Consider the following 12,575-nt stretch of genomic DNA (forward strand, 5'->3'; position numbering starts at 1 on the left):
CTTCTGGAGATACCCTGAGCCCTGCAGATGCAGATGAAGGAATGGCAACAGGATGAGAATGGCATGGGGATGAAAGATATTGACCAGGAGGGCTCTGATTCTGTATGTCTGGCATGGAGAAAAATGCTGACGACTTGGATTCATTTTTGATTACTGCGTAACAAATGACCACAAACTTCAGCAGCTTAAAACAACACCCAGTTATGAGCTGATAGTTTTATAGGTCAGAACTTGCCAGATCAAATGGTCTCCCTGCTTAGCGATCAGAAGGCTGAAATCAAGGTGTAGGCCAGGCTGGGTTTCTATTTGGGGACTCTGGAGAAGCATCTCTTCCAAGTTCATTCAGGCCATTGGTGGAATTCAGGTTCTTGCAGTTCTGAGGCTGAGAGTTTGATCTTCCTGTTGGTTGTCGGCAAGAGGTTGCTATCAACTCCTAGAGGCTGCAATCAAGGCCTTTTCATGTGATCCCCTCCATCTCAAAGCCCACACTGGCATAGCTCTCTTGCAGTGAAGCCTTCTTATGCTTTGAATCTCTGTGACTTCAGCTGCCGGCTAGAGAACACTCTGGATTAAAGTGCTCGTATGACTAGGTTGGCCCTCCCATATCATCTCCCAGTCTTAAAGTCAACTACTTAGCAACCTTCAATACATCTATGAAACCCTTTTTTGCCATGTCACATAATCATGGGAGTCACACCTGAGGACAAAGGTCGTGGTGGCCATTTTATTGTTCTACTCAGAAAATGACTATTATTTTTATGTATGGTGTGTTTTATGATAAAAATAACACAGAAGAGTACAAAGAGGAAGTTTTTAAAAAAACATGCCCCAAATCTTACTTCCTAGAAACAGCCGTCAACATTTGGAATATATTACCTCAATGGGTCCTGGTGCATAGAAACAGCAGAAAGATCAACAGACAACAGTGGGATTTTTGTCCTGCAAATTACTTTTAAGTAAAATGATTAAAATCAACTTTATAGAAGAAACTAAAATAACATTGAAGGAATTGCTGAACTTCAGCTAAATGTTTCTATACCATAAACATTCTTGAAGCATCCCCTCTAAAGATAAGAAAAACTAATATAAAAATCCTCAAGAAGCTGGAATCATGTTTCCTTAAAAAAGTTGCACTTCATGAATTCAATTTTGTCTAGTAATTATTTCCCTGCCATTACAGATGACCAAATTTACATACTTATAAATTCTTCCACTGCCTTTTCCCCCAATATCTCAATTTTTGCCAGGTATAAAATTATTTTTACAGTGTAAGAGTTTGCAATGTTTACATTTTGCTCTTTAACTGTAAATCCCACAGCTCTTTAGTTTTAACTCTATTTAAAATCATTCAAAACTCATCTTCAGCAGTTTTTTAAAAATCCTCAGTTCACCTCTAGATCTGTTTTGATTTATCTTTCGGTTGACTGGATTTAAGTGTAAAGAACTTTCTTCAAGAATGTGCAAACCCTGCGTTTCTCATGCTTGAGAATGACTGCCAATAGCCTTTATAACAAAAGGACAACCTGGCAGAATATAAAATTCATAAGTCATATCTTTACGCTCTTGATCTTTGTAGACTTGCTTCACTGTCATTTGATACTAGGTGTTGCTTTTGATTTTTTTTTTAATCTGGTATGTTTTATCACTGATCACTTTGTACCGAGTTTACCTTGACAAGTATGTGCTTTCTATTTGCTGACAAAAAGTCTTCCTTTTAGTTAAGTTTCTTTTATTGCTCCATTTGTTCTGGGCGCTTTCTTGGGAATGCCTATTATTCATATATTGGATCGCCACTGTTTATTTTCTGTAACTATCCAACTTTAATTTTTATCACTTCTTTGTTCTTTTCCATATTGTTCCATGGTGTTTTTATTTGTGTTCATTCTATTTTTGGTTAATTCTAAAGTGGCCTTCCACTGTTTCCTTTCTTGAGCTCTGCCACTCAGTTTTATCCTCTTTTGTTGCTATGTAATTCCTTACTTGTACCCTTGAACCTCCTCCTTGAGATTTCTTTTTTAATTATAATTTTGTGATTTCTCAATGAGAAATGAGATGGAGAGTTATTTGTTAAAGAATAGCATGGGAAGGGGTGGAAGAAGGGCATGGAGGCACTTTGTAGCTTTACTTGTACTTTACTTTAGTGTGTTTCAAATTTGTTAATTTCCTTTCCATAAAGAATGTCTCTTAGATTCTCAGGTTTGGGTGCTGAAGAGGTCCCTAAGGTCCTCAGCAGGGCCGTCTCAGTCTAGGCTCTCTGGGCAATAATCTAGCAATTTTCTCTCCACCCCCTTCACCTTCTCATCACCAGGAAAGTCCATTGGCTTGGCGAGGTCAGGTCACATACAATAGAAATAAATAAACATCAGCGTGGTTTCTCTTTAATGTTGACCTTCCCTGCTGTCATCCTGTGTTTTTGTAAGGACACAGCCTGCCCTTCCTCTGGGGTCCTTGGATCTTGCTACTCAAATCTAAATTTCAGTCATTTGGGTACCATTTCTGCAATATATGCCTCATCTGCATTTCAGCTCTGTTATGATCAATATTCTTCTTTGAATCAATTCCCAATTTTTACTTATCTAATAAGGAGGCATATCACTATCATAAATGAAAAACCAGTATCACTTGCCATAAATAGGATGTAGCTATTAAAATAAATCCAATGAAAGCACAACAATGAAAGTAAGTTCTAGCTAGATACAGTTGTCACAGGTCTATATTTTCCTGGTTAGAAAGAGATTAGTACAAATTAGAAATAAGTTAAAGACCACTGGCACCAAACAAGGACTCTCCTTTTGATCTGATCACAAATGAAAGCAGCTCTAAATGAATCACATTTTCATTATGTTATTTGATATAAAGACTGTCGATGTACCGCCTAAACTTATCTCCTGTTCCCCCAGTAATACAAGATCCCCCTTGCCTTTGGGAAACCCCACTCCAATCCAAGGAGCGATGATTTGGTTCCTTGGGACAATGACACTAACATTTAAGGAAATATGTTTCCTGCTCAAGGCTGGAGGCAGTGTATGTTGGCTCTCAACATTTCACCAATTTCAGTACAGATTTTACAGTATTTGGCAGGCATACTTCATGGTTTGTGGTTTGAGGTTTCGAGAGTTTCCCTGTTTCATTAAAAATGAGGCTTTTTCTGGGGTTTTGCTTTGTTTTGTTTTTCGTTGCTTCCAGAAGATTTGGGGGAGGGGTGATGGTGTGTGAGAACGGAGGGAGTAAAAATGTTTTTGCTGTCTTTCACTGGGTATATATGTAATGTGCATGCCTCTACAGTCTCTCCCAGTTGTTCACTTGTTGGCACACGTCCTCATAGCCAGACCTTGGGCCAGGTCCTCTGATTCAGTCAAGTGCTCCATATCTGCACATTTGGAGGGTTTCTAAGCTTTGGAGGTTCCACCTGGGATATGAGAAAGTAGAGTGAGGACACTGTCTAAATGCTGCTGTCCTCCTCACAGGATTGCCTTCCAGGTTGTAAACTCAGGTGTGTGTGCGCCTTCTCAACAACCTTTTTGAGAATAGTGGCACTAGATCAACTTCAGCGGTGGCTTGCTGTCTTCTGAGAGTATGAACTTCCTAGTCCCTAACTCTGCTGGTCTGTGTGCATGCAGTGAGCCCCTTAAATTTATGGGATCCACATCACATGTGAAGGTTCTGCCAGGGTCAAGAACAGAATCAAGTTGCTGATGATGTCATCTTTGACTTTCTGACACAGACATGGGCCCACAAGGTAACGGATGAGCAGGGAGCCCAACTCCAGCACCAGGTGCTGCGAGCCTGCTGAAAGGCAATATTGAAGGGGGAAACAAACCTATTTTCAAGCTTTTTCCTCTTAGCAGAAAGCCTTAGCAGAAATCTGACTTTCTCCTGGATACTTTCCCTTTCCCACCCCTTTCATGGGCAGACTTGCCCTCCCTACCTGTCCATCTCTCAGGGCACGAGGGAGTAGTGACGTTTTCCTCAATTCCAGCAGCTCCATCCAGACCCTTGTCCATGATCTCACTCCCCTTCAACAACTTTTCCTCCTTTAACTCCAAACCATCCTCTCATTACACTGTCTTATCAGTTAAGCCCCACACAACTGTTCTATATGGTTCTCAGCCACTGATTATCATTTTTCTTCCTATCCTATCTGGCACCATCACTACTTCCGAAAGGTTGCCATTGTTTCAAAACTCCAGCTTGCTCTTGTTTATCATCCTCTAGTCTAATGGTCATACATCAGAGCTGTATGTTACAAAACTGGTTCCACATTATAATCATTTGGGGAGCTTAAAAAAAATCCCCAAGTCCAGGCTCTGCCTCAGACCAACTAATTCATACTTATTTCAGGGGATGGAATTTTTTTTAAGTATCCCAGGTGATTCCAACGTGTAGCCAAGGTTAAGAACTGCTGTTTTACGCATCTATGTCAGCTCCAGCTCCTGGACTCCATCCTGTTCTCCCAGGCTAACAGTTTCTTCCTGGCTTCACTGCCTTCTTACCCATCTAGGCCCCCAGGGCCCCTCATTTCAACCAGATTGTTGCCTAACTGCTAGTCTCCAAACCTGAGGGGGAATGTAAGTTGCTGAGAAAGACATTAAACTGTCCTGATTCAGGCTTTCTAACTCCACCTGAGCCCCTGGTGCTAGTCAGCAATCATCTAAGCTGGCTCGCGATATTTACTTTCCACAGTGACTGTTCCAAACTGTTTCCACTGTCCTCTAATCTCAAATCCATCTTATTCCATCTCCCCTCTCCCTCGACATAGGGTTTAACTCTCTGAAATAAACTCTTTGCTACATGTGTGCACATCTGAGTGGTTTTAAACTATTTACAGGTGGGTTCAGCTCATAGGGCCTATTCTTGCTTTACTACGATTACACTCATAATTTTCTATTCTTTTTATACCTACTCTGTAATTCTTTTTTTGTTTTAATTGAAGTATGGTTGATTTACAATGTTTGGGTTAGTTTCTGGTGTACAGCAAAGTGTTTCAGTTATATACATATATATACATATATTCTTTTTCATATTCTTTTCCATTATAGGTTATTACAAGGTATTGAATATAGTTCCCTGTGCTATACACTAGGACCTTGTTGTTTATCTATTTTATATATAGTAGTTTGTATCTCCTAATCCCAAACTCCTAATTTATCCCTCCCCCTTTCTCCTTTGGTAACCGTAATTTTTTCTATGTCTGTGAGTCTATTTCTGTTTTGTAAATAAGTTCATTTGTATCACATTTTAGATTCAATACACAAGTGATATCATGAGATATCTGTCCTTCTCTGTCTGACTTACTTCACTTAGTATGATAATCTCCAGGTCCACCCATGTGGTTGCAAATGGCATTATTTCATTCTTTTTTATGGCTGAGTATATACCTACTCTTTAATTGTAGGTTTCCTACTTTCTCTCATTCATTTTTCATTCATTCAACAAACATTTACTGAAAGCTCGTTTTGGGCTAGAGCCAATTCTAGATGCCAAGGGGTACTGAGATGAGATGACCAAGATATCCCCAAGTCTACAAGCTGGTCCATGTCTGCCTCCAGCATTCCTCCCCACCCCCGCCCCAACTCTCACTACAATGAGGGACTTGAGGCCTCCTCCCATCAAAAGCAAACCTCTCAGCGAGCTCAGGCTCCCAGCCCCGCCCACTTTTTGTTTTATAGATTCTCTTCATTGATTCTACAACCTCTTCCCCCATCACCAAAGTACTTCTCATCTTAAAAACCAACCGAATAGAAAATTAAACTATCACAGTCATAACTGCTGTGCTATAAGCAAGATCCACCAATGGATGCTAAAATTAGTGGGCGAGAGTTTAAAGAGAAACTGGACGTTTGCATAGTCAAAAAGCATCTCACAGGCCCTCCCAATATTTATTAATTACAATGGGAAAATAATAAAGTTAGAGAAATCTGGCAAACACCACCTTAATCAAGTGTTCAAGGCTGACATCACAATTAATACGAATATAAACTTCTTGGACCCCTGATATGATGAGTTGACAGAGCACGTCACCTCCATGGCACTCTTGCCAAAAATGTGTAACTTCAAATTAACCATAAACCAAACATCAGACAAACCCAAATCAAAGGGCATTCTACAAAAATACTTGATCAGTACTTTTCAAAAGAGTTAAGGTCATGAAAGGCAAAGAATGAATAAGGAACTGCTACAGATTGGAGGAGATTCAAGAGCCATGACCACTAAATGTAATGCAGGAAAACAGATTGGATTCTGGCAAATTGAAATGTAAGTCTCACATAATTTACATATGTCATGGTATACTCTTCTTATTTTAATTATTTTTCAACCATTTACGAATACAAAAACCATTTTTTAATGGAATAAGTGGTGAAATCTGTAGAGTCTGTAGTTTACTTAATAATATTGTACAAATGTTAATTTCTCAGTTTTGATGATTGAACTATGGTATGTAAGATATTAATGTTAGGGAAAGCTGGGTGGAGGGTATGTGGAAACTGTACTGTTTTTTGCAACTGATCTGCAATTTTAAAATTATCTGAAAAAAAAAATCTCCCTGGGTCCCTCCAGCATGGGCCTTCCTTCTTTATTCTCTTTCAGAGGAAAACTTCTTGAATAAGATGTCCATACCCACTGTTTCTACTCCTTCGCCTCACATTTGCTCTCACAAAATCACTTTGGAAATTGTCACAATGATACCAAGTTGGCAAATTTATGGGATCTTTCCCAGACTTCATCTTATGTGACCTGTCAAGGCATGTAACTCAGCTGACCACTCCCTCCTTCTTAAAACACTTGGCTTCCAAGACACAAACTTTCTGGGTTTTCCTCCTACACTTCAGCCTCCACCTTCCCATTACAAGGTCTCAACGTTGAAATTCCTAGACTTCCGTCCTGGGCTCTTCTCTTCTTACTGTACATTTTCTCCCCAGGTAATCTTATTCACACCTCTAGTCTCAAATACCATCCATATGTCAGTGATTCCTGAATTTGTATCTCTATCCTAGATTGCTCTGCAGAGCTCCAAGCTCATATGTCCATATAGCTACTTAATACTGGCACTGAATATCTCAAAGTTAAACTCTTGATATTTCCTCTGCACATGCTCTTCCATTAGTTCACAACCCTTTTGTTACACGGTAGCACCATCTTCTTCCATCCACTCAGTTGCACCCGCTAGAAAATCTGCTGTCATTTCAACATGTCTTTTATGCTCACCCACAAAATCAATCCTTCAGGAAGTTCAAACTCTGTACCTAGACACCTTCCATTTTTTTCCATATCTTCTGTACCTGGATCATCCTTTGCCCAGACTGCCATGATAAGCTCCTAACTGGTCTCCCTGTATCCTTTCTTGCTCCTTCCAGCCCAGTCTCCTAACGCGAACCACAGTGACCTTCTGAAAATACTACCCCAATTATATTATTCCCCTGTTTAAATTCCTTCCATTACTTCTGACTTCACACAGGCAAAACTTCAAAAAATATTAACAGATCTACCACAAACTTCACGATTGGGTCTTTGTCTGCCTCTCTCACCTCATCTCTTGCTTACTGTGTTATGACCCCATTTACTTTCTCTCAGTCCCTAAGACACAACAGGCTCTTTGTATCAGGACTTCGCATATGCATCTTCCTATAATTTTCTTCCCCCAACAATTCATTTGTGAAATTGTCAGGGTAGGCTGGATTATGCCTTGGTAGCAAACAACCCCAGCATCTTAGTAGCTTATGCCTAAAAAGATTCATTTATTGCTCACATTTCAGTCTGATGTAGGTTGGGTGGCTCTTCTTCAAGTGGAGACTCAGGGCTTCAGGGTTTGTCTATATTGTGGCGTGCCCATATTCCAGATGTGGCCCTTGCAGTTGCTGTGGAAAGAGAAGAGTGTGTGCATGATTATGCATGGGGCAAGGCCTGGAAATGGCACATATCACATCTGCCCACAACCTACTGGCCAGGTCACAGTCATGTGACCCTAGCCTAACTGCAAAGGAGAAAAAAAAATGTAGTTTTCCTGTGTGTCCAGGAAGAGGAAATGAGATTGGTGAGCATCAGGTCAATCTCTACCACATCCTGGTTAAAATCTACTCATCTTAAAGAATCAGCTTAAATAACACTTCCTCATAAAGGCCTTCAAGCTCCTCCAACCTAAATTAGGTCCCCCTAATACATTCTACTACAGTATCCTATAACTTCCCTTTACCACATGGTTACAATGGAAAGTTTACACTTTTTTATGTGATTTATACTTATTTCCATTTCTAGATGGTATGCACTATAGGAGCAAGGATTGCATCTGTTTTGCCCTCACTGTGCCTCTAGCACCCATCACAGTACTTGGTACATAACTGGCATAAAAGTTGTTGAGTGAACAAACGAATAATGACACACAGTCATTCCCTGGCTCCAAACAGCACATTATTTGTGGAGGAGAAAAACAAGTAAGACATTCCAGGAAGGTAAGCCCAGGTTGATAAGGCCACCTGGGAGCTGCTGAAGCTTCTGCCTTCTCTTCTATGGCACTCAAATCCAGGAATCTGCAAACGGTGGCCTGCAGGCCAAATCTGACTTACTACCTGTTTTGTTTCAATGGCCCAAAGCTAAGAAGCATTTTTATATATTTAAACGTTTGAAAAGAATTAAAAGAATATATCATGACATGAAAATTATGTGAAATTTAATTTCAATATCCATAAATACTTATTGGAACACAACCATATCTGTTAGTTTACTTATTGTCCGCTTTCACACTGCAAAAGCAGAGGTGAATAGTTGTGAAAGAAACCACATGGCCTGCAAAGCCTAAAATATTTACTATTTACTATTTGGCCCTTTACAGAAAAAGTTTGCTGACCTCTGATCTAATCCATGCTTAGTTTAAAAGTTCATTTCTATGTGAATTATATCTAAGCGTCCATATTTAATCCCCTCCTTTTCTCATTCTCACGTCCACTGCCAGAAATTCGGCCCCCATAAATTCTGTTCTTGCAACAGTATTCTTAAACTGCCATCTTTCTTCTCCTCCCTTTGATCCATCTTTCTCAGTATAACCGAAGCTAATTTCCAAGAGAACAGTTTGATATTTTAGCTCTTCTTTGAGGCTTCCCATTCTGTACTAAATAAAATATGTACTGCTTAACATTGTGGTCAAGTTACTCTATTATCTTACTGAACCTTACTTTTTTAGCTGTGTCTCTTATGTTATACTTCTATTCACTATTCTATTATCAATCACTTAACCCACACTTTTCTTCTCTAATTCCAGGGCTATGTTCACTGTTACTAACTCTGTATGAAATACCTGCTGCTAGTATTTCTATCTCACCCATCCTTTAAATTGGTTATCTCGAATGTCTCCTTGCCCTAAAAGCCTTCCCCAGCTCCTTTACTGAGAATAATTATTACTATCTGTGCAATTCTCTAACAGTTTGTACGACTGTTTAATTTCAAATTCTGCTTTACAGTTTCCTGTGTATATACACAGATTGTCTGTTTCTTATATTCTATCCAAAGCTGTTTATGGGCAGGGATTGTATTCTATTTTATTAATCTCTGTAGCCTTTTGGTGCCTACGGTGCGTTTGTACAAAATGGAAATGTTGATCCTTTGCAAAAGTCTTTACGGAGGACTGCGAATTTTTGAAATGTCTAAGAACTACCTGTACTTAAGCACAGACTCAACTTATTTAGGGCTCACTAGAGCGAGTGGCACCTTTTAAAGACACGCTGTCGTCCAGCTGGTCACATACCTGTATATTGCGCACTGGGACCCATAGGTACGTCTGCAAACACGTGCGTGAGAAACGCTTTCCTCCAAGCTCCTCCTCTGCCCACGGTGATTGGCGGACCAAACGTTCCAATCAGCCCTCCCCGCCTCTTTCAGCAATAGCCAATCACAGGCCCCGAGCGCCTCCTGACTACTAGACACTGTTTACTAACAGATCAAAGCTGGGGAATAAGGGGTGTGACCGTTCTGGGAATGTCAGGGAAGGGAAGGTCCAGACTACGCGTGCGCATCAGGGGAGATGGGCGGGGCAGAACTCCGGCCTTACCAATCGGAGCGGTCGCGCTTCTCCCTCTCCTGCCTCCTCGCCAAGCAACAACAACTCGAGGAGCGGGGCGGGGCGGCTCCTGAGGCGTCTGAGCGGATTGTCCAATGGGAGCCGGCGTTAACAGATGCGCGCGCCCCGTGCCCAATAAGCGATGGCGGCTCGAATGGCTCCTCTACCTTGCTAGCTGTGGGCGGAGCGGCTTGGCGGAGGAGCAGGGGGCGGTTTGGTTGCGCGGTACTAGCGGTGCCCGCCGAAGGGGGAGGAGGCGGAGGAGCAAGCTGTGCGGCCAGAGCGGGAAAGCTACTCGTCTCGGCGTCCGAGTTCTGGAGCTGCCGCACCGCGGCTCCTAGGGCTGCAGCGGGAGCTGTGAGGGGCCAGGCGTCCGCTGTCTCCCGGGTCCCCTCCGAGGACCCCGCGGGATCAGGAAAGGGAGAAGATGGAGGAGGAGGGCGGCAGCGGCCGCGCTGCCGCCGCAGGGACCAGCAAGGACGGCGGCGCCGGGGAAGAGCAGCTCCTTACCGTCAAGCACGAGCTGCGGACTGGTGAGCGACCCCGCCTTCTGCCGTCCGGACTCGGCGCGGGGGCGCGCCCCGAGGGCACGCGGGTGTCCGCGCGGGCGGGGGACGGGGGGCGCGGGGCCGAGCCTTGGGCGCGGGGGGCGGGCCTGGGGCGGGGCCTCGCGGGCGGGGCGGGAGCCGGGGGTCCCGCGAGGTGGGGGCGCACGCGAGGGGAGCCCGCCGAAAGTTTTCCCGAGCCCGGGAATGAGCGGCGGGCGCGGGCGTTGGGACCCGCGGAGCAGTTGACAGCTCCCTTTTGGTACTGACTCTAGGGATGTCTGAGGATGTCTTCGCGCCCCCTTCCCGCACAGGTGACACATCTGTCACTGCATCCTGTCTAGGGTGAAAGGTGCGCCTTCCTCAGTATGGAGTGAACGACGCTTAGTTTTGGAGCGTGACTCACTTCTCCGCCCCTCTGCTTCCCTAGAGGGGTCCCTAAGGTGCTCGGGTCCTGTGCAAGATAAAAGGGTTGCTGTCCCCTGGCCTTTCCCGAGTCCAGTCCCTAGTGAGATAACGAGGGATCGCAGGCTCCAGGGACTGAGTGCTTTTATTTGCAATCATCATTAAATACTATACTTGGTCTTGAATTTCTTTCAGAGGTCTCTTGAGAAGAAGGCTCAGTAAATTTAAAGCTCTAGGTAAAAGAGACTAACTAGCCAGCGCTTACATTCTTATGTTTGAGATCACTAGAGTCGTCCCAAGCTGTATACTTGTTGGATTACTTTATTCGTTGTGGGTCCTTAATGGAAAATGTTTATTCGGACTAATCAGTACAGTTTGGGTTTATATTTTTGGGGCCCAGTCTCATATTAGAGATCTTTTTTCATTTCTGAACGGATAATACATTTTCATGAATTGTTCATTATTACTCTTAAATGTTCTGTGAGCATTTATGAAGGTTTTTGATTCAGTGTCTTTGGCATACTGGGATACTGTTTTATTGTGTAGACACAGAGCTTATATAGCAGGTTTCAGGTGTATGCCTAGTACACCTTGTTAGTGTTTTGAACAGATTGTGAAGTTAGATCTGTCACCCATTCTTTTAGATTTTGTTATTGTTGGTTAGCATTCCAGTGAGTGCCAGTGTGGTCACTTAATTTAAGAAGGATGTCAAATGCATGCTTACTTATTTCAACATTTTAAAACATTGGTTTAAAACATTTTTTGGTCATTGTGAATTTGTCATGTATCTTGAGACAGTTACTCCGTAATTTATTTGAGTTCCTAACATAACCTGTCTAGGTTTGGTTGGCTTGATTTTTCTCTCTCAATTTAATAGACAACTGATGTTTTCAAAGGGCTGTTAAATAACTCATTCAGTAAACATTTATTCAGAATTAATATCTGATTTGTGCCAAGCTCAGTGTCAGATGCTTTCTGGTTTGGAGATTTTGAATTTCTTTTTCTTTCTTACATAACGATTCACTGATTCATATATGTAGAATCGTGCTGTACAACAGGAGCTGCTTGAAGTCATATGCTCCTCATCCATTGACCATGGTGCAACAAACAGCTTTTTGCTAAATGAACAAGGAGCAACCTAATCCGTTAGTAGTCAACCAACTGCTCAGTTTCTGGGTTTTGCAAACAATGCTGGTTTTGTAGAAAACAATGAGTACTGCTTTATTTCCCCTTCTCTACTAACTGTGTGAATCATCAGCTTCAAGTTTGCATTTTAGAAATTTTTCTGATGGATGGTGAGATTATACTGAATTCATTAGTACTGTTAACTGTCGAAGGAAATGAACAGTCATTTTGATTTATTACTGAACAATGGAACAACTGACCGGATACAGTGGTCAAAAATACTGTTAAAATATAACTTGAAAGATTCGCTCATCTTCAGCCAACTGGGCCCCTGTCAGCACATGGTGCTATAATAGGCACCAAAGTAATTTGATCTGATGTGGTCCCTTGCTTCTCAAAATGTGGACAAGCACATAGTCGTATCAAGTCAGCAGTTGGTGATCGCCCATGTG

General features: G+C 42.2%; 2 protein-coding genes across 4 annotated transcripts in view; one reads left to right on the forward strand and one right to left on the reverse strand.

The window, feature by feature from the left end:
* Positions 1–10,691, reverse strand: part of DGLUCY (D-glutamate cyclase) — a 119,386-nt gene extending 108,695 nt beyond the window's left edge. Inside the window, exons 1-2 of one of the 3 annotated variants that reach the window (XM_074365139.1) lie at positions 10,559–10,691; positions 7,748–7,856 (exon numbers count right to left, since the gene is read on the reverse strand). The gene's annotated coding sequence lies outside the window, so the exon portion shown is untranslated. Of the gene's footprint in view, positions 1–7,747; positions 7,857–9,736; positions 9,980–10,039; positions 10,303–10,558 lie in introns of those variants that run through there. The other 2 variants (XM_010968694.3, XM_010968693.3) reach the window with 2 other exon arrangements.
* RPS6KA5 (ribosomal protein S6 kinase A5) overlaps positions 10,448–12,575 on the forward strand; it is a 167,316-nt gene continuing 165,188 nt past the window's right edge. The window contains exon 1 of the mRNA XM_074365138.1: positions 10,448–10,581. Coding sequence (XP_074221239.1) covers positions 10,476–10,581 — 106 coding nt within the window. The 5' untranslated portion in view covers positions 10,448–10,475. The remainder of the gene's footprint in view (positions 10,582–12,575) is intronic.

The sequence above is a fragment of the Camelus bactrianus genome, chromosome 6 (assembly GCF_048773025.1).
Source record: "Camelus bactrianus isolate YW-2024 breed Bactrian camel chromosome 6, ASM4877302v1, whole genome shotgun sequence".
NCBI lineage: Eukaryota > Metazoa > Chordata > Mammalia > Artiodactyla > Camelidae > Camelus > Camelus bactrianus.